Source organism: Tenrec ecaudatus, chromosome 17 (genome assembly GCF_050624435.1).
Source record: "Tenrec ecaudatus isolate mTenEca1 chromosome 17, mTenEca1.hap1, whole genome shotgun sequence".
NCBI lineage: Eukaryota > Metazoa > Chordata > Mammalia > Afrosoricida > Tenrecidae > Tenrec > Tenrec ecaudatus.
In genome coordinates, this window is record NC_134546.1 from 4146447 (window position 1) to 4168515 (window position 22069).

Consider the following 22069-nt stretch of genomic DNA (forward strand, 5'->3'; position numbering starts at 1 on the left):
AATCAGAGTATTTAAATCTGAGAGGCAGTATTATTGGGCCCAGCAGGCCGGCCACCACTGGTTTGACTAGTTCAGAATAGAACACTGAGAGGCAAGGCCTCAAAGTTAAATGATCATTTAAACATTTTACAATCAAATGAAAGATTTCAGAGTATATTCACAAATTAAATTTTTTTTTTTCACAGAACCCAAAATTTAATCAGCTGGAGTTACTTTTTAAAGTGTCATTCTATTTAACTTTTGGGAATGATGAATTTGGCTTTTAATGGGGATGCTGTATTTTATCATGAAGATGAAACAAACTGTCTTTTGTTAATTATTCTCTAAAGACACTGGCCATTTTTCTCTCTCCTGTCCTTAGTGTGGAGTAAGAGCTTCCCGCAAGTTTATTTCAAGCAAAAGCGATCGGAAGCTAGGCTGGGCGTCAAAGAGACCATAGCTTATGGAGAACATAGCTTCGGTTTTTGGTGTTCTGAGTGCCACCTAATGAAACCGTACGAGGTACTGTTCCCAGACCCCTACAGAGGAGCCCTTGAACACAGCACACAGAAAGGAGAAAAAGAATGAAAGACCCTGAACGTATTGTCCTGGAATCGTCTTTAAACATTATACCAAAAATATCCCCAGAAGTCTTCCTGAAGCCAAACAATGGTTGAGCTTAACTAGAAAGGGCCTCTCCCTGGAGCATTGGGCTCTTTTCATGCCGTGCTGGGATCAAATCGACGACAGCGGTGGAAAATAGGAACATTAGTGGGCAGTGAGTGTATGTTGAATGCGAGGTGAAGTAGACAATGGTCGTGTGCATGAGTATGCAAGTAAGGCCGTTACATTGTGTATGGAGAAACTGTTGAACTGGCATGCAAATTGCTGTGTATGTTCTGAACAGCAGCAAAATGAAGGAAACTTAAAGGCAGAGATGACTCTACAAGAGGGCTGGGTATGTCCACTGTGTCTTGGATCTGTGACTGGTACTGCTGGGGGTAGTGCTTTAATTTGTTTTCCGAGTAACCCTCATCAGTGACTAAGATCGCCCGCTCGGTGTGTGCCAACCTATGTCTTCAGTGATTTGCACCCATCACTTCGTGTAATCTTCCCAAATACCGAATCAGGATGGTGCTAGGGCCAAGGAGATGAAGTCCTTGGTCTGCAGGCCACAGGGGAAGTCCTGGTGTCCCATCTGCATTTGAAGTCAGTCCCTCTGCTCTACTTACTGATGTCCCTTGACAAAGAGCACTGGGAGCCTCTTGCTAACCCGAGAAAACAGTGGCGATGCTTATGACACGCTCATTTCTAAGATGAGGATGCCATTGGTAGTATTGGCAGCTCATTTCAGAAATCTGCTTGGTGATGATGTGACAAGTGGTGGCATTTTCCATTCAGACCGACAACTCGAGCAGGCATGGAGCATCAGTGATATGCTTTTAATATTATTAAGATCACAAAATCTGGGAAAGAACATCTGATATTTATAGTAAGCCTAATGTTAATAACTGGGAAAAATATATGAAAATTTTGACTGTGCCATAGATCAGACAATATTTTCAGGAAGAAAAAGGGGGAAAAAACAGATTAGTCGATCAAGAAGAGCCACCATCTGAGGAGGAAGATCTGTTAGATTTTCATGCTTTTCAGAAATGAAGAAATGTGGCCAGAAGTATTTTATGCATTTGTTTTGAGTTTAATAAGCAACAGAAAAAAATGTAAAGTCCTGTTTTAAATGCATATGATGTGTTTTTAATAAGCATGATACAGAAATGGATATTAACATATATTGAATTATTCTTAACCATGCTATTTTATAGGGTGGTGATTTAAAGAGATACCATTTACTCCTTTAAAGAGTAAAAATGCTTGGATAAATGGATTCTTAAAAATATATATATATTTAGAGCAGTTTGTTTCAGATACCAAGTATTTTATTTGTAGTGAAACTTTACATCAAGGCATTACACTGTAGTAAGGTATTTATTATATATCTATGCATTGTTGTACCAAAAAATAAAACATTTTATATAGAGGTAAACTTTAGAGAAGAAATATTTATTAGATAGTCCATTACTAGTTTTTACATTGAAGCTGGATTTTGCTTTGAAACATGTTTAGCAAGAAAAGAATGAATAAAGTGTAAGCTATTGCATTACATTAAAATACATGTTTTTGAGTAATTGTGGTAATATGGGATTATTAATTTTCAATTCTGGTGACTCAGAAAAAAAACTATTATACTTGATCTTGTGTCTATTAAAATAACCTATCTTATGTTAATTTTCTAACTTAAGTCTGGATTGTCTCATGTATCACAATTAGGAATGGGATATTAGTTATGTCAGCCTTTTATCTTTCAAAGTCTTAGCAGGATGATAGCAATGAGAAGTAGTAAAAGTCACTTGACAGTGAACCCCCACACAGTATACTCTTCTGAAAAGAAAACTAAAAGTTGTGTAGCCAAGTGGGCAGACAGTGCTAGTGATGCAAAGGGGAAGAGAAACATTATATCAACTTCCATAATCACCAGAATTTCTATTTCAGCAGAACACTTCTAAGCCAATATAAATGCCCTGAAATTAGCTTCTTTAATGTAGATTGGATACAATATGAAGATATCCATAAAAACAAGAAATTTTTATTGGAGGAAGGACTGTAAAGCTCCCTCTGACCTGAAAATCTATGAGATACTGAAAAATAGTATTGAATATATAAATGCTCTAACAGAACAAATAAGGCTAGTGGGTTTCAGAAAAGAGCAGATGCAGTTGAGCAAAGAATTAGTTGTACTATAATAAGCAAGCAAAGCAAATTTTACGTTACAGAAAAATGACATAAAAAGATCATCAAGAAGAAAAATTAATGGTTCTATTATCTGTTTATGTTCTGTTTATGTTTATTATCTTGGGATAATAAGAGCACATGAAATGGCAAAGACCTGCAAAATAGACACCATAATGAAGGGGATTAAAAACAATTCCCATCTTTAATACATAATTTTAGCATGAATACTAGAAAACTGCAAAACAGTAGGGTGGGGCTAAAGATTCTTACATATTAGGTTTTAAAACCTAAAATATAGAATTACAGTATTATTCATGCAACTGAGATCAAGAATTGATTCTGCCCTTATTCTGTAGAATTTATTGTTTTTACACTCTATAGTAAAAATCATACACAGATATTTCCTTTTCTTATTATTATTCTATATTCCATAGTAAGGCACTTGTAAGTGTGCCAAACAAGAACATTACAAAATGTAAACGCTAAGAGTGAAAATGTAATGGGAGACGAGAGGGGAAGGCTCCCACATGCAGCACTGCACACCCCTGCACGATGGTCAACTCCAGGAACGCAGCATGTCTGCGATGGTCTTAGCTCATCTGCGGGCCTTCTTCAGATGCCGCTGGTGGTCTCCCGGAGCTCCTTTTTGTGGTCCAGAGTTCTACATAGCACAGGATGTAGTTATCCTGTCTGGCACATGTGTCGCAATCTGGGACAGTGAGCCTTTGTGTCTTTTTTGTGCTTGCCACTTTCGAAGAGTCCGAGACAGTTTGTCTGCAGAATGTTCCTCCTCTTGGGTTTGTGTTTTCATGGCTAAAATGGCACTTTATATTTTGTTTTAGCCAGACCATCACAAAAGTAGTGTGCTCTTCCAGGTTACCCTATCAGGGAGGTACACGATGTTACTGGGCCTCCTCCTGGCTGATGCAAACTTTGATCACTTGGAGAATTGAACGTGGTGTCTGCCAGGCGCTGCCACCATGAATTTACTCTTGCCATTTGCGATTAGTGTTTTGTGGAGGGACTTGTTGAAATTGTGTCAGTACTGTGTTTCTCATTATCCACTGGGCCATTTATTTTAGTAGCATCCACTAATGATTTTTTTATTGTCTCTTGATCAATGTAATATTGCCAAGTAGTGATTTTTCTATTTCTATCTTTTCTATCTCTCTATTTTTCTTTTAAAAAAATCTTATTCCTTCTATATATTTTTTTAATTGGGAAGGAACTTGGCAGCAAGGAAGAGCTGTTCATCTATCGCATTTATGTATCCTTAACTGTATAGTAGTATGAGCCACGAGTATTTATTCTCTCCATGGTTTAAAATCCATTATGAGCATTAGTGTATTTTTGGAGCACCTGGGTGGCCAAAGTGGATCCAGCGCCCAGCTCCAAATGGAAAGCTTGGCAGATGTAGTTGCCCCAGAGAGGCTTCTGCGCAGAAGAAAACCTGGGGGTCTATTTCCTCGAGCCCAGCCGCTCAGAACCAGCGGCGTTCCGTTGTCACCACGCAGAGCGCAGTCCCACGGGTTACCGTGGGTTGGAACCAACACTACAGGAACCGGTTTCCTTGTATTTTACGGCTCACGTCATTCATCCTGTCTTTTCCTCGTTTCCAGCCTGGAATTAGCCATGCCCTGGGAAGCCCGGGCTCCTGTGCTGTGGATGATGGTGTTTAGAAGCCATGTTGCGGATGCTCCATATGCTTGTTTCTTCTGGGAGGTTATTTCTTAAGCTTTCTCAACAGAAGTCTGCTGTCGAGGCTATTGCCATTCTAAGAGGTGAAAACAAATAGTAAATACATGCTTCAGTTACATCCTTCCATTTGACTTCTTGAATTAGCTGGGATTTGTTCTTTCTCTCTTGTCCTATAACGCTCTAGTCGGAGCTCTAATCCTCTCACCTGATTTGCCAGAGTCTTCTCTGATCTGTTTGTATCCACTCTCCCCATCAGTCTGGCCTCCCTACTCAGAGAGTGATCGGTTCCGAATGCAAAGCCCCAGCTACATTTTTGGCTCTTGAAACCTATCATTCGAAGGTGTTAACTGCATTTCTGCCTGCTTCTTCGCTACTGCTGCAACTGCTGTTGATCAGCCGTTTTCTTCTCTACCGAGTAAAGACGGTACCTTCATAATATACCTTTCTCTCACATGCTCACTGCACTCGCAGTCTTAAAACACGTGTGTACTCGTTGAATGTGTGATTTTTTTCATTAGACTAAAATCTGGAACCGTGCCTGTTGCCCTATCATAATTTTATTCTAGTTAGAATCGGGCTTTACCCACGGTGAAAATAAATACTGGTTTCATTAATTGGTGGATAGATTACTCCACCATAAAGGAGAGATAGGTTGTTTCTGCCAGCTGCAGTAGAGTTGGTCCCAGTTCATGGCAACCCCTGTGCACAGGGATCTGAGCGTACAGATCCATAGGGTTTTCATGGTCAGATCTTTCATAAATAGATTGCCGGGCTTTTCCTCCTTGTCTTAGCTCGGCAGTTGTTCTGTAACTTGCTCCGTATCAAACGACGATACAAACTTCAAAGAAATGTGCACGGTGACTGTGCTTGAAGGTCACTGGCCAAGAATTAGACCTCAGTCGCCCACATGGAAGGCAAGGATTTGCCTGCTGAATCACCAGGACCCTTGACCATCACACGAGGACAAGCTGTTAGTTCAAACAGTGCATCTATTTGTAAGAGCTTTCTAATCAATGAGTTTGGGGATTGGTCACATCATCATAATACTGGCTTGGGTACTAATAAGAAATCTTGTTTAACTTTCAACGGACAAACATGGGCACGTGGTCGCAAGTGTGTGTCAGTGCATGATTATGAGAAGCAGAATTGTCATTCATCAAGAGTATAAAATAATTAGGGAAATACTAATTGGAATAAGTAGGAAGTGAGCCATTGGAGTGGTCAGTTAGCTTTTTCCCACTGGCAGCAAAATACAGTTGTTCCCCAGGATCCTCCAGAGATGCCAAAGCCCACAGATGCTCAAGTCCCTGATATCAGTCACCTTAGTGTTTGCCCATAACATGCACATCTTTTGCACACTTAAATCACTTCTGGCCTACTTATAACACCTAATAAATATATGTAACACTATGTAAGTGGCACTGCATACTCCCTCGTAACCTTTGAAGGGTCACCTTGATCGCCTACTGCTTTCATTCTGTCCCTCTCCTACCCCCAATATTTTCTATCTGTTGATTGGTTGAATACTCTAATTTGGGACCCACCAGTACAGAAGGCCTGCTGAGTAGTATTCATCTAAGTAACGCCCCTGCTTTCCTTCTGTGCCCGTGCACATGTTGCCTTCTACCAGGCTTGAAATCATTTCTCCTGCTGTGGTCACTTTAAACTAGAAGTAGGAATTTTCTACCAACTTTCCTTCGGGAAACAAAGACATTGCTTAGAATAGGCTCTGTTCTGATGGACCAGGGCTGGGCTATGTCTCAGGCACAGGCACCATACCTTGGGCGTATTCCTTCTTACTGAGTCTGGACCCCGTCCCCTGTGTGTACTCTTTCTGTTCTGGTGAATTCACTCTTGCAGTTCCCTTGAGACTTCTGTGAGGGAGAAAAATGAGGTATCTTCGCATGAATAAAGATGCAAAGAGGATTTTAATACATGCAACTATAGTTTAGCTTCTTTGTTACTGTACAGAAGTCTGAATTCACAATTTATATCTAATATCAACTGAAAATGAAGTATCTTTACATGAATAAAGATGGAAAGAGAATTTTAATAGATACAAATATAGTTTAGCTTCTTTGTTACTGTACAGCAGTCTGAATTCACGGTTTATATCTAATCTCAGCTGAAATTGAAGTTATTTCTTCAACTGACTAATAGCATTGCTGACCTCAGAAATGTTGGGGAAATGGTGCCTGAGGTGCTTCAACTATAAAATAGAATTTATATGCTTTAGTACATTGTTACGTATTTTTTTACATCTGTGATGTGAATTAATAGAGAGCAGATGACAGTTGGCACAGTTAGGACACGGGGGAAGAGTGAGGAAAAAGACATGAGAACACAGACTTTTTGATAAATATGCCGCAATTATACCTAAAGAGTTTGATCTTGTGCTCACTTTATAAAGTATCAATTTTTAGTTGTACTTAACACGAGCTCTGCCTTTTTTTGTTTCCTTTTCTTTAAAATATCCTCCCAAATAACACTTAACACCATTCTTGGCATATTGTGGCTTCTTGGTCAGTAGTGGCTAGTTGAATGAAGGAAGACATAAATGGATGAAGACTGTAAATGGATGTCCGAATTAATATACTTTCATACTATAATTTTACATGTTAACTGCTCTTAATGAGATTTGAAAGTAGAGCAACATCTGAATCATTCAGATAATGTAGAAGAAATGGTGGAGTCGGCTTACTTATCTGAAATCTAAATAGAAAATGGGAATTAAAATGAAGCCAATAACTTGAAATGGCAAGGAATTTATATCAGGAAATTCTTATTTCTTGTTGCTGTTATTGTTAGGTATTTTCTAACTAATAGCAACCCTTTGCCCAACACTGGAAAACATTGTCTGGTCCCTCACCATCCTCATTGTTGCTCAGCGTCCACCATCGTGGCAGCAACTGTGCCAGGCTGTGTCACTGAGGGTCTTCCTCTTTGTTGGTTGGCCTTCTGCCTTATCAAGCATGATGTCTTTTCTCCAGGGTCTGGTTCCTCCTGATAACATAGTCTCGGTATTGAGTTTTGCCATCTTCACTTCTAAGGAGCATTCTGGCTGTTATTTTTCTTAAGCAGAGCTGCTCATTCTTCACTATCATGACCGTCTAAGTGTGTGAGATTTTCTTCGGGCTTTCTTACTCATTGTCCACCTTCTCCATGCATGTGACATGAGTGAGAATACCATATCCTGGGCCAGGGGCACCTGACGCCTCAAAATGACACTTTGGCTCTTCGAACTTTTCAGGAGACCTTTGAGAGCATATTTGCCCAGTGCTTTTGCATTTTTGACTGCTGCTTCCCTGAACCATTTTGTGAATCCAAGTAAAAGGAAACCCTTGACATCGGTCTTTTCTCCGCTTATGAGGGTTTGGCTATTGGTCCATTTGTAAGGATGTGCGTGTCCGTGGTGTTGAGATGCCATCCCGACGGAAGACTGCAGTTTTCGCTCTGCATGAGCAAGTGCCTCAAGTGCTGTTCACTTTCAGCAAGCGAGGTTAGGGCACCATGGTTACTGGGCCTTCCTTCCATCCTGAGGTGACAGTCTCATTCCTGTGGTCCAGCTTCCGAGATTATTTGCTTGGCGTACATCTTGAGTAAGTATGATGCAAGGAAACACCTGTTACGCACCTTTCCTGGTTTTGAACCGCGTGGCTCCCCTCGTTTTGTATGAACAACTAACTGCCTCTTGGTCTGTGTACATTGGTTACTGAAACCCCGTGAAGTATTCTGGAATTTCCATTCTTTGGAAACTTATCTGTAATTTATTTAAGTTGAACACTTTTTCCACAAATGATAAAAAGCAGCTAAATATCTGGTATTCTCTGATTTCTTCCAAGATCCATCCGATACCAGCAGTGTCTGGCAGTTTCTTGCCATGTACTGGTACAACTAGTTTTAGATTATCATCTGTAAAATTTTACCTTTTGCGATGATAATGATACTGTTTAATAGTTCTGTTGGATTGCCTCTGAATGGGGCACGGATATGAATCTTTTCCTGTCAGTTGGCCGGCAAATTTCTTTCCAACGATGAGCCAGTTCTTTCAGTTTTCCATCAGTTTGTCAAAACATCTCAGTTCTGTTAATTCCTGGAGGCTGGTTTTCCATTACTGCCTTGAGTGCACCTTGGACTTCTTCCTTGAGTGCCGCATATCTTGATGACTCCTGAAATGGCCGAATACCAACCGAGTTCTTCTGCTACGGAGACTCTATGTATTCCTTCTGTGGATGTGTCCTGTATCATGCTGTTTTGCCCATTTCTTACTGCCATCGAGTCGATGCCTATGCCGATCTACCCTATAGGACAGGGTAGACAGGTAGGAACCCCCTCTGACTCCTGAGGAGCAGCTGGTCGTTTCCATCTGCTAACTTGCCATGAGCGGTGCACTGTGTCATCACTATGCCACCAAGGACCCATTTTGCTCCTAGAACTGTTCAACAAGGCACACTGAGGCGCTAATGTTTTCGCCACTGATTTCAGCTTGAGAAATGTTGGGGGTTCTTCCTGAATACTTTCTCAGCTAGGGATAATGACTGCTAGATTCAGAATATGATTATTCGGGACTTAATTTTCATTCTAATGAGGTTTATTTTAGAATTCTGTCAAGTGGAAACATTTTCAAATTTACACATAGAATTCATCAGTTTTCATGTCGGAGTTTTTAAAGGTGGGTTCTAATTTTGTGGAATTGATTAAAGGGACTTAAGTACATATCATCTATTCATATTTAATGCCATAGGAAAAATTTTCCACCTACATCTTTGATCCATATACTTATATTTGATATTGTCTATTGCTTTAGATAGTTCCACACAGCTTAAGTTATTTAAAAATAATATCTAAATGACGTTTGGATACTTTAATAGTGTCTGAGTTGCGTTTCAATCCCCAAATTGCCTTTAGCTAGAATGTACATTATTCTGCTTCTCAAAACTTGACTTGCACATGATGTCCAGTGGAGATGTACTTTTTTAAGTGGTTGTGGAAATGCCTTCGCACATTGGCTTGTGCAGTAAGTGAGTAGTCATTGAGAGTAGCTATTTTCTTCTTCTTTTTTTCTGTAGCATTCCCCACAAATAAACTGGATGAAGATGCAAGATATGTAATAAAAGTGGTAAGTATTTTTTAAAATGCTTATTTAAGGTAGTGATGTTCTCGTGTTTTATTCCCTTTGCTTTGGTTAAAAAAAAGCATTTTTCATCTTTACTTTTATCACTTTCTCAATAAGCTAAATGCATAAAATTTTTCACATGGTTGCAATCTAAATTTTGGGAAACCTTCTGAATTGCTGTTTTGTTCTCTCTCATCTACTGTGCATCTTGAATACATCTGTGCATTCATCTGGTCTATGCGTTTGTGGTACTGCGGCGCCTTTTGTGTGGCCGTGATGTTGGAAGCTATGTCCCCAGCAGTGTCCCCCGGGGTGAACAGGCTGGTCTCAGTGGAGCGTCCAGATGAAGAACAGGATACAGAGTTGGAACGGGCTGTCCACTTGTGAGGAATTAGCCATGGGCAGCCTTATGGATAGAAGCAAAACATTGTCAGAGACTGAAGACCTCATAAAAAGAAGCAGAACATTGTCGGAGGTAGTGCCTGAGAAGGGGCCTTCAGGTCAGAAGGCTCATAAAATGTGACCGAGAAAGAGCAACCTGCTCAAGGTGGCGGCGATCATGATAACTTGGGTGGAGTAAAGCTTGTGGGAGTCAAGCCTTTGGGACCTTCATTTGTTGATAGTGCACAGCTCAAATTGAGAAGACATAGCTGCACACATCACTTAATAATCAGAATTTGGAATGTATGAAGTATTAATGTAGAAAATTTGGAAGTCCTCAGAAATGAAATGGAACGCACACCTAGTACCAGGCACGAATGAGCTGAACTGGCCCTTTTGAACCAGAAAATCATGTGGTCTCTCTCGCGTGCTGAGAAGGAAGCCATCAGGAGGGAAGGCATTGCATTCATCGCCAAAAAGGACATTTCTAAATTGATCTTAAAGTACAGTGCTGTCTGTGGTAGGATTATCTCTCTCTTCCTTCAAGGAAATTCATTCGATACAGCATTATTCAAATTTATGCACCAACCACAAAAGGTTATGATTAAGAAGTTATTAGTTCTGCCAATGGCTTTGGTCTGAAATTCATCAGAGATGCAATCCATATGTATTGTTCGTTACTGGTGATCAGAATGCAGAGGTTGGAGCCATTTCATGATTGGCAATGCAATGGAGCACCACAAAGACGAGGAAGACCTTTAACAAGATGGACTGGCACGGTGGCTGCACTAACAGAACAGTTGTGAAGATGACACAGGGCTGGGCAGTGTCCCCTCAGTTGTACACAGCGTCGCTACAGGCCAGACCCCTCTGTGGCACCTACAATCACAATAACGACATTTAAGACTGTCGTCACTGCAGATAGCAAAGTCCTTAAAACAGGGGTAGTGTTTTATTGCTGTGTATCACTTGCGCCTCAATCAGTGAAGACAATGCAGCAGAGCGTCCAGGAAGGGGCTCTGCAAAGGTGTTACGTGTGAGCGAACCTCGAGGGCAGTGGTTTGGAATGTGTCCACCTGGTACGGACTGAGAGCCTCACGAGCAGTTCTCAACGCTTTGTGTAAGCGCTTTTCCTTAGAAGACTAGATTTTTCAGGCGAGAGACATAGAAGAAGAACCCTCGTCGCGCAGCGGCTAAATAATGGCTGCTAACTGAGAAGCTGGGGGCTCGAATCCACCGACGGCTTTGTGGGAGGAGGTGCAAGCAGTCTGTTCCACACAGAACTTTCTTCTTTGGCCAGTAGAGTCCCTGGTCGGAATCACAGGGATGGCCATGGGTGCGGTTTAGGCAAAAAATTCAGAGACAGCAGTCACAATGTGTCAAAGGTCAAATGATACTCTTCAGGTATCATTTTGAGTGCTTTTCTAAGATTTTCAGTGAAAATCTAGGGCCCAAGTTTTATAAAAACGTGAGCTAAGTCCTAATTTGCATTTCACATGGATACTCATAAAGCCACAGTTGCAATATCAGTTTCATCCTCGTGTTTTTCTTCCCTAGTAAAATTAATTTTTCCTCTTCTTTTACAGGAATATCAAGAAAATGGCCCATTATTTTCAGAACTTAAATTTTATCAACGAGCTGCAAAAAGAGACTGCAGTAAGTAAAATTAGCAACGCAATCTCCTTTCATATTTGGGCTTGTTAATGTGGGCATTAATACTGATATGTTGGTCTTTCTGGCCTTCTAGAAAATTGTTCCCAATAAGAAATTTCATTGTAAAGTGATACAGTTAAATGCCAAAATACATAAAAAGCCAGACAGATGGTATAAAAATCTTAGTATGCAATACATAATGGATGATATATTTTAAGTCAAAGCTGTTTCTACTACCTTCCATAAAATGTTGCACCCTGGCCTTAAGAGATGAAGAATTCACCAGTTGTGAAAGGTAGCATGGAAGGATGGTTTGTTTTATCAGGGCCTGGATGGGTAAGGAGAATGCAGGAAAATGGCCACTAGACATATAAACACGTGGGCTGACCTTCGCGGGGATTAAGGCGAACTGGAATGGTCAATATTGCAGTGGTCAAGAAAATAAAAATATTAGAAGTTGGAATGCAGGGAAATTAGTTTGAGTTATATCTCCAGTGCGAGAAATCATTGGTGAGAGAATCAATGGGAACCTGATAGGAAAGTGAGCTGAGCTACAGAAGGATACAAACACGTATTCAGAATTCTGTGTGCTGCGGCTCGGCGAAGCGAAGCATTATAGAAGCTGATTTGAGTAATGACCGGATTGTAGTGGAGATATTTTGTAACATGTTTAAGAAAAGAATAATGGTCTGGCCTCAATAATTAACTTTGTTTGCCTTAATAAAACCTTCTAAACATTAAGACTGCAGTCTTTACTAACTGCTTAAACTATGTCAGAGTGACAAATAGAATCCATTAAACTTGATTGCTTATCAGTAGAGCTGTCTTAAACATTAAACATACATAGTAGAAAAGTATAAAATTAAATATGTTAGTTTATTGTTTAAGTGACTTTTATATTTTTAAGCTAAATTTAATCAAAGAATTTCCATGTACCATGATTTTCTGCTCAATATCTATTTGGTAGACTACCACTGCTTCGGGTTTTAAAGGAATAGGGAAGAAAAAGCTATTTACTGATTCTTTAGTAGTTAGCTTGTGGTATATTTAGGAATTAGCTAGTATACAAATGAACGAATGTGTTTTTTCATGAACAGAGACATCTACTACATATATGATACCAATGCATTTCATAGGACTGTGACTACAGGTTTTGTGTTAACTATGGTTAGTGACAATAAATGGACTTGGAAACTGGGAACTAGTGGATAGAGTGCTTGTTGTTCTTCTTGAGGAAGATTTTTATTACCATTTAGGCTAGCTAAATAAGTCCTCAAGGAGTCTTGGTGGCATAATGCCTAAGTTACCCATTGGACTGCCAACCACAAGGTCAGCAGTTCAAATCCTTCAGCCCAACCGCTCCTTGGGGGGAAAGATGAGACGGTGAAATGCACAGGGGCTGTTCGTCTACTCGGCCCTGTAGGGTGGCTGTGGGTCAGAGACAACTGGATGGTAGTGAGAAGTGAATCTTAGCACCTCAGCAAAAGTAAGACATATACCTTTCTTTTGTTTCAAATTTCTGTTTGCAGTCAAAAAGTGGATAACACTCAAGCAGCTTGATTATTTAGGCATTCCTCTGTTTTATGGCTCTGGGCTGACTACATTTAATGGCAAAAGGTAAGATAAAATTATTATTATTATTAAACAGCCCCTTATAACTTTTCCTCCTGTTACTCTGTAGCAGATTTCTGGAAGCATAGTGGTTTAAGACAACACCCCGTGTCTCACAGTGTCTGTGGGCAGAAGTCTGAGAGCAGCTCCTATGGACAGTTCTGGGTCAGGATCTCTTATAGGGATCCAGTCAGCCCTCTGCACGCTACATTCACGTCACATTTTAACTGGAGAAGGGTCTGCGTCTAAGTACCCTCCTGTGACCATTGGGAGGCTTTAGAAGATCTGCTTTTAAACTGACTGTGTAACTGCTGGCAGGTGCCTTTGTCAGAGAGCTTACCCATTGGCTGCCTGAGTGTCCTAACGGCAAACATAGCAGATGGCCTTGCCCAGGGAGCACAGTGCAAAGAGAGCGCAAACGAGAGATACCAGAGTGCGTGCACGTGTGGTGGAAAGCACAATGTCTTCGTCACCTAACGCCACACACTAGCTCCTCACCCATGTTGTGCTCTATTTGCTAGAAATAAGTCACAGAGTGCACCTCAGACTCGGGACAGGGAGGTTAATGAAGCTCCATCTCTTTAGAGAAGCTGTAACAAAGAATTTGTAGTTTCACATCACCAAATGTGGCTAGTCGCCACATGAAAGTAACTCACAGATAACGACTTCTTTAAAAGATATTCTTTATTTGATACCCACTTGGTGGCAGGGATTTTCATTTACATAATGTGTTTGGTCTTGGTAAAGTAGAGGGATGGGCAGTGGAAAAGAGGAAGGCCCACAAGGAGATGAGGCGAAACCGTGGCTCCCCTGCGGGCTTGGGCACAAGGACTATGGCGCGTGGCGCAGGGCCAGGCAGCGTCTCCTTCTGTTGTGCATACGTTCCCTGTGGGTCGGAACGGACGCGACGGCACCTGGCAACAACAGTAGCACGTTGTCGTAAATAATAGTTCTTTTAAAAAAGAGGATATGGTTTTTATTTCATGGGCGAGAAAATATGTGTCAGAGCTTAGTACTTTGTTCACCTGATTTTTAAAGGATCTCAATAAAAAACAAAATGAACCAACAGTAATTTTGAAGCAAGGCACAAGGCTACCTTGAGTTGGAGGGGAAGGGGAGCGGTGAATGCCAAAGAGACCACATGGTGCAGCAGGATTATGGACGGGCGTACGCCCCCTAGTGTTCCATCCTGCACTGTCCTCCTCTGTTAGTCTGAATTATGGAGGGTTGTATGTCCCCTAGTGTTCCATCCTGCACTGTCCTCTGTTGGGTTTGAGACTCATTAGTAGATAAGTAGTAGATAATGTCGAGCACCCTGATATCAGGATGACCTCTTCTTGATGCCTCTTGCTCATAGTTACAGATTTATGGTGATGGAGAGACTAGGGATGGACCTACAGAAGATCTCAGACCAGAGAGGCACTTTTAAGAAGTCAACCGTCCTGCACCTAGGCATCCGCATGGTAAGAAGGAATGGCTATTTTAATCTGCTCCACTTTCCTTACATATTGCAATGTACAAGTCTTAACCGTTTGTGGAATTATCAGAGAACAGAGGATCATTGCCCTAGCGTTGTCGATTATGGAGAAAGAGGGTATTTTGGTGAAATTGATAACAGTGGGTCCTGTAAGTGGCAGATTATGCTGTGTTTGGCACTCCAAACTCAATTAGGCATTGGTTCTGCAGTGTGTTATTTATTTATTTATGGTTTTTTTTCTTACAGCTTTGTTTTGCATTTCAGAACAAGTTTCCATGGCTGTAAAAATAAGCCTCTCTTTTGTCATTTATGCAAGGGGGCTTTGAAAAGTTTGTGGAAAAATTCCATTCTTTTTAAATTCCATTTTTCCTGTAAACTTTCTGAAGCTCGCTCAAATTTATCACAATGCAAATGATAGCAAAAATGGATTTTCCACATTGAACATGTGATGGTATGGGGGTGCTATAAAATTTTTATTATGAGTTTGGGATGGTGGAAGTACTTGGTTGTGGCAATGAATAATAGATACTTTGCCAAATAAGAAGCAATGAAATCTTAATAGCACCCATGCACACATTTTGTTTATGCCACACATTCATCTTATCTTGTTTGTGTTTGGTTGGCCTGAACCTCAACTTATTTTTCTCCATTGTGAGGGCAGAGAAACTACTGCTGCCAAATTGGAACATGGCAAATGGAGCTTGTGAATCTCTGTGTGCACTTGCCCCTCCATCTACCCAGCCAGTGCTCAGATGGCACTAGCGGCAAGCATTGGGCTTCAAAGCTGGGACTGGGGGGCTGTCTGCAAAAGAATGCCTTTTCCTATGCTCAGTGACATGGGGTTCCCAAGGCTTCATGTGTATCTGTGCTTTTCACTCAAAGAACACATACCTTCTTACATTTGCAGGAACCCTGGTGGTGTAGTAGTTAAGAGTTGGGTTGCGATCTGCATGGTCTGCAGTTCAAAACCACTGGATGCTCCCCAGGAGTAAGAACAGGGTTTTCTGCTCCTGTAAAGGTCGGCAGTCTAGGAAACCCACCTGGGCAGTCCCACCCTGCCCCCGTCAGAATGGGCTCAATGGCAATGACTTTTCCCACATTTGCTTCCCAGAGCACTCTCCCCTTATTCTGTAAGTTCATTATGCTACTTTTTTCTTCATAGAAGCATATTTTCTTTTTTTTAATGCAATACCTCTTGGGCACATTTATGAAAATACCTCCTGGGGAGGAAGGAGCAATTGGCAAGCAAACATAAAAAGCTAGTGTTATTTACATAAAAGTACAGTAATTACAACATGGAGAAGGAACCCGTGCATGACTACTTCACCCCAGAGCTCTGCTCTGCGCTTTCTCTTTGTTGTACTGTGTGATTCGGCCGTTTGAGCTCTTGAGTGTAGACAAGGTTGCATTCCGGTTTCTTTCCATCAGTTTCATTAAAAATCCTTTACATTTGAACTGTGTATCAACATTTTTTATAGGATGATGTTAGTAGAAGTGAGAGTTTAGCATAAAGTGAGAGTTAACATAATTGCGACCTCTTTTATTTTGCCATTGTTAATCTGAAAACAAATACACGTGTTAGTCGATATTCCAAATGTCCCATTGATGATGAGTTCTGAGTAGACAGCAGTATAACTCGGTGTTGTTTGTTTATTTCCACAGTTGGATATACTGGAATATATACATGAGAATGAATATATTCATGGTGACATAAAAGCAGCAAATCTACTTTTGGGTTATAAAAATCCAGACCAGGTAAGTGTTTGCTTTCTGTAAGAGTCCTCAGTGTTCCATACTGAGTCATTCAAAACACAAACTCTTTACACGGAATAATTTACAGACGAGGACTTAGCATGATGAATGTTGTAATTCCTCTTACCTTGCTTATCTAACTTAATCCGTGCACTATATGAATGAGTAATTAGGATGAGGAAACTGCAGGTCAGAGGGTCAAATAATTCACTAATGGGCATATAGTTTTGAAGTGACCGGGCTGGAATCTGTGCTTCTCAATGATGAAGGATGAAGGAATCATCAAAATCCAGTGAGAAAAGGAAAGGAGTGAGCCAGCCGGCAGAAAACTAGAGCCGTTCCTTTGTTCTTCTTTCACTGGGATATAATCAATTAAGTTTTGAATAGAGCAGCATTCCTGTGACTGTCTGTGGTCTGTGGTAATAGAAGGATGCTCTCTCTGGCTGTTCACTGTTGCTAACCCAACATCACACTGTCTTGATTATTGCAGTCTCGTAGTTATGGGCTTGACTGCAGTCTCATAGTTAACCTGTCAACTTGCCAGCAACTAGGAGCAACAGTCTTTAACTCTGGTCAAGTGAATCATGGAACTTAAACAAATAAATGAATAAACGTTTGGTCCTTATGAGCTTTGCAATTAAATACATAATATTTTAGGTTGAAGTAGAATATTTCAGGTAGTCAATTACTACCAAAATATCCTGCAAAGATTTCCATTGGGGTTATATTGAACTGTGTAGATCAAGTTGAGAGAATTGAAATTTTCACAAGTGAGTCTTCTGAGTCAATGTCCAGGGAGCTTATGAGGGAAAGAATGATGCTTTTAACAGCCGTGTTTCTTTCTTTGCTTTCATTGTGTTACTTCCAGATGACTGTCGTGGCTTATTTTCTGATTCTTAGGTGATTTGAAAGTATGTTTTCTAATTTAGAAGTATTTGCAAGCTATCAGATCTCTGTTATTGCTTCTGATTTAACTCTGTTATGGAACTCTGTGTATGTCATCCAGTACTTTCATGTCTAGTGAGACTTATTTACTATCTGAGCACGTGGGCTGACCTATGGGATGTTCAGCATCTTCCTCTCACTGGTCTGCAGTCAGTTGCTTTCTCTTTCCTTTGCAGACTGCGTGCGCTCCAGGGTTGCCATCCAACGCTGTTTCTCTGGATGTCTCGAGTCCTTGTTGTTGAGGGCCTGGGTGAACTGTCTGCCTAATTTGCCATTTAGAAGCCATGGTGGTGTAGTGGTTATGCATTGGACTGTGATCCTAAAGGTCTGCAGTTCAAAATCATTAACTGCTCTCTGGGAGGAAGACAGGGCTTGATCCTCCAGGAAAGACGTGCTGTCTGGGAAACCCACGGGGCAGTTCCACCCTGCGCTGTAGGGTCGCTGTGAGTCACCATGGACTCAATGGCAGTGAGGGTTTTGGTTATTTTGGAATTCCCCATCTTGGACCCACCTCCTTTATATTATATTCTTTTTTTTTTAAATGATGGAGTGAGTGAGCGAGTGAGTGAGTGAGCTATATTATATTCTTAAAGAAAATAATAATCTTAAACTTGTCCTTCACCAGTTAGTAGATACCTATCATCTTCTTAGACTATATGTTTTCTAAATTCTGTTTACAACTTTGTTGATTTTAGAATATAATATAGTACAACAGTTGATTACTGGAGAGTTAAGATTACTAGTGCTGGTCTCATGTTTAGAAACCCTGTTAGTCAGGTGTCAGCCTAATGGTGCTTCCTTGTGGACGTGGCCTTTTCATAAGGTAGGCCCAGGGAACAGGCCCGCCCCAACCACCCAACCGAGCCTTCACCTTCCTGCTTGCTGGCCACCCTGAGAGCTGCTGGAGTTCTGCCATGTTCCCACCAACCTTGGATCCACAGGACTTCATACCCATCAGTCTATGATCTTCCTGCATTCTGGATCATTGCGTGTGACTGCATGAGTCTGAAGAGGAACTTGATTTGGACTGGGCTGGGATGCTTTCTTGATGTATAAGTACTTTTTATATAAATCTTTCTCTTATCCATAAAAAAGAGAGAGAAATATCATTCTCATGTTATTATTTATAATGGCATTTTCCTTCACAAAGGCAGTTGTTTTACAAGTAAGTAACCACCGATGAGGGCAAAGATTGCGTGTCAACATGACTGGGCCACGAGTCTCATGGGCTTGGGGCGATCATGTCGTCATCCACCATGCTGATGGCATGCAGCCCCTCTGCTGAGACGTCGGAGGAGCAGCTGGCCACTGAATGGGGAGTTGCTCAGGGGTGCACCGTGCTTCTAATACAGATGGAAATTCTGTGGAAGTTCTCTTGCTTTTTCTCTTGCTTTCTTCCGGCTCCTCCTCATCGGCTCTCTGGTTCTGTGGACTTGAGCCAGCGGCCGGTTGATTCTGGGAACTGTGAGCCGTTGCAGCTGTGCTGCAGCAGCCTTCCGTTACACCTGGCAACTCTGAATGCACCCCTTCCGGAGCCGGCAGCCTGCTCCGACCTGCCTGTCTGTGTTCATCGGCCCCCCAGCAGGGCTGGGCAAGAGAAACCTGAAGCCACGTAGCTGACCCATGGACTTGGAACTTGCTAGTGTCTGCAAGCATATGTCTCTCTCGCTCTCTCTATATGCACACATATACGCATATATGTTGTATGTATATATTTATTAATCTTATATATGTATATATCAATCTCTACGTATACATATATATAGAGATTGATACATTGATAAATGTGATTGATTATAGGATTGTGTTAGAATTCCTTCTAGCAAACACTGAACAAGCAGCTTTAATGAGGTTAATGACTCTCCCTTACACATATATGTATGAGCTCACTGCCATCGAGTCAGTGCCCACTCATTATGACCGCATAGGACAGAGTAGAACCGCCCCTGTGGGTTTCTGAGACTGACTCTTTACAGGAGAAGAAAGCCGCATCCTTCTCCCTTGCTGATTATGTTCTCTAATGATTTGTTCTTTACAGATTTCCTGTAGTTCCTAACGTCTGTCTTTTTAAGGAGATCTACTAGCCCAATGGTTACAATGCTTAGCAGCTAATGAAAAAGTGGGAAAGTCTGAGATTCAAACATACCAGCTGGTCTATGAGACCAACTTTTGGCCGTCAGCTGCCTCGGGCAGCCTGTGAGGTCATTCGACGCTGCAGAATGACTTGGCTTGCTAGGAATCAGAATCAACTGATGGCATTGGATTTGGGGTGCTTATCTTAAGCACTGGAGCACCCGTGTCTGGCTTGTATTCTACACTAGAATTAAGTCCTTGAGGGCTCTAGATAGGTTTAACCCTCTTCTCCGCCCTCCTCTCGCTTTCTTCTCTTCCTATGCATCCCTCATAGCACCTGGGTTAGTAATGTTTACGGAGCAAGCCTGCAGGAACCCCTCAGTTGATGAGTTAGGCTGTGAGGCTAATCTCGGTGCAGTGTTTGCCATCTCACTCGGTGCCTGCAGTGCCGTGAATGGTCAGCCGCTGCACCCCGGTGTTCCATGCATCTCTGCCACAAAGCAGCCTGCTGAATCCAAGAACATTCAATGGTCCTCCCGCGTTGAGAAGAATAGCTTTTCATGTCAACAACTGGAGTGATCTGTGTGAGTTGGAAACTTGTGATTTTTTAACAGGCTTGGGAAATTGCCTTTTCGGACCACTGTTGTGCAGGACTGAGAGCTAGGGGACTATCTTACTGTCCCTGCTCTGCCACTGATCAGAATGCAGACCTTCGGCAAAGCATTTAACCTCTGTGAGTTTCCCTTTCTCCTCCGAAAAACGTGGGCCTTTGACAAAATGAGGTTCCTACTGGTTCTAAAACCCTGTCCTCTGAAAATCTGTTCCCCAAGTTCTCACTGGAGAAGGAAATGCTTCTTGTAATGTTTCCAAAGCTTCTTGCCTATTGTTGCACAGCTAAGGAAGTTTAAAAGTTTAAATTAGAAAGAAAGAAAAAGATTGGGGAGTGGGAATTGTAGCACTGACATCTCTGGTGGGAAAACATTTGCTCCGGGATTCCCTAGACCATGCGTAGGGTAGGGTCAGGTTGTCAGCCTCATGAAAGCTGCTTGTTCACTGTGTGCTAGAGGGAGTTCAACAATCCATTTATCAATCACACTTGCTTGTAAGTCGAATGTGTGTAAACACATAACATGGTTACCTTTTAGAAGTAGGATTTCCTTTGTTGAATACTTAAAATGTTTAGTTCTGGTACCTACTCGGTTTTTGATTACCTCTGGACTAGACATTACTTACCACAGCTTAATCAGACCATGGGGTCCTGGTGGCCCTAATGGGTAAGTCTTCACAAGGTCAGGGGTTCAAAGAGCTCCCTGTAAAATGATTTAAAAAATGTATTCTCAAACTTTTTGATACTATGTTACTATTTAACTGAAATCTGATTTATTGAAATATTTTAAATTGCTTAAGGAATTTAATGCATTTTATCAAGGTTATATGAGAATTGATAGTGTTTCTGTGTTAATGATGGTGAAGAAAATTTATTCTTAATACGTTCATGTTAAGATACCTGTTTTATAGATTGAAATTAAACAAGTTTTATTGAAGTGGTTCTGACTCATGTCAGACCCATATGTTTCAGGGCAGAACTATGCTTCTTAGACTTGTCATGGTTAACATTTAGAGCAGCACTTCTCAACCTCTGGGTCGTGACCCCTTTGGGGGCTGAACGACCCTTTCACTTGGGTCGCCCGAGTCATAACAATTGCAAAATTACAGTTATGAAGACGCAATGAAAATAATTTTATTTTTTGGGGGGGGTCACAACACGAGGAACTGTATTAAAGGGCCACGGCATTAGAAAGGTTGAGAACCACCATTGTAGAGAATCTAGGTCTTCCTTCCTAAGTCAGGACTGCTGCTGCTGCTGTTGTGGTGGTGGTGGTGGTGGTGGTGGTGGTGATGCTGGTGGTTAGGTGTCTTTGAGCTGGACTTGAATCAGAGAAACCCTGTGTACGGCAGAACAAGACACTGCCAGTGCCACACCCACCTCACAATCACACCTACATTTGAGCCCCTTTTTGCAGCCACCATGTCAGTCCGTCTTATTGAGGGTTAGAAACATGTAACAAGATTCTTTGCAAGTCACAGCAACATGGCTAAAGTTCCCTGCCACTGAGTTGAATCGGATGCATAGTGACTGCGGGTTGTTTCCGAAGCTGTTGACTTTACAGGAGTAGATGCCTTCATCCTTCTTCCCAGGGTCTGCTGCTGGGCTTGAACCGCAGACCTCGTGGTTAGTGTCCAACACTCACTGGGCAGTTATATCAAGGCATTTGGACCACCAGTCTTATGAGAACAGGGTGGTAAGGAGTGGGAACATTGAAATATCATTATAGTTATAACTTAGAAACATGGTAAAAATTACTTTGTGAATTTTCACCGTAGGAAAAATTACTTTGTGAAGCTTATTTCCCAGTACTGAGCCTCTGACACAATCCTCTTATATACACTACTTTGACACTGAAGCACTCTTTTTTCTTCTAACCTATTGTGTTAGGCCCGGTTGACTATAGAAACAGATCCAGAGATACTCATATGTGTATAAGGAAGAGCTTCATATCAAGAAGTAGTCATGCATCAATAACACCTCCCGC

General features: G+C 41.4%; 1 protein-coding gene across 2 annotated transcripts in view; it reads left to right on the forward strand.

Moving 5' to 3' along the window:
- Positions 1 to 22069, forward strand: part of VRK2 (VRK serine/threonine kinase 2) — a 90141-nt gene that overhangs the window by 11608 nt on the left and 56464 nt on the right. For both annotated transcript variants that reach the window (XM_075535918.1, XM_075535917.1), the window contains exons 3-7: positions 9537 to 9586; positions 11551 to 11620; positions 13147 to 13234; positions 14586 to 14691; positions 16368 to 16460. In XM_075535918.1, the coding sequence (XP_075392033.1) occupies positions 9537 to 9586; positions 11551 to 11620; positions 13147 to 13234; positions 14586 to 14691; positions 16368 to 16460 (407 nt within the window). The remainder of the gene's footprint in view (positions 1 to 9536; positions 9587 to 11550; positions 11621 to 13146; positions 13235 to 14585; positions 14692 to 16367; positions 16461 to 22069) is intronic.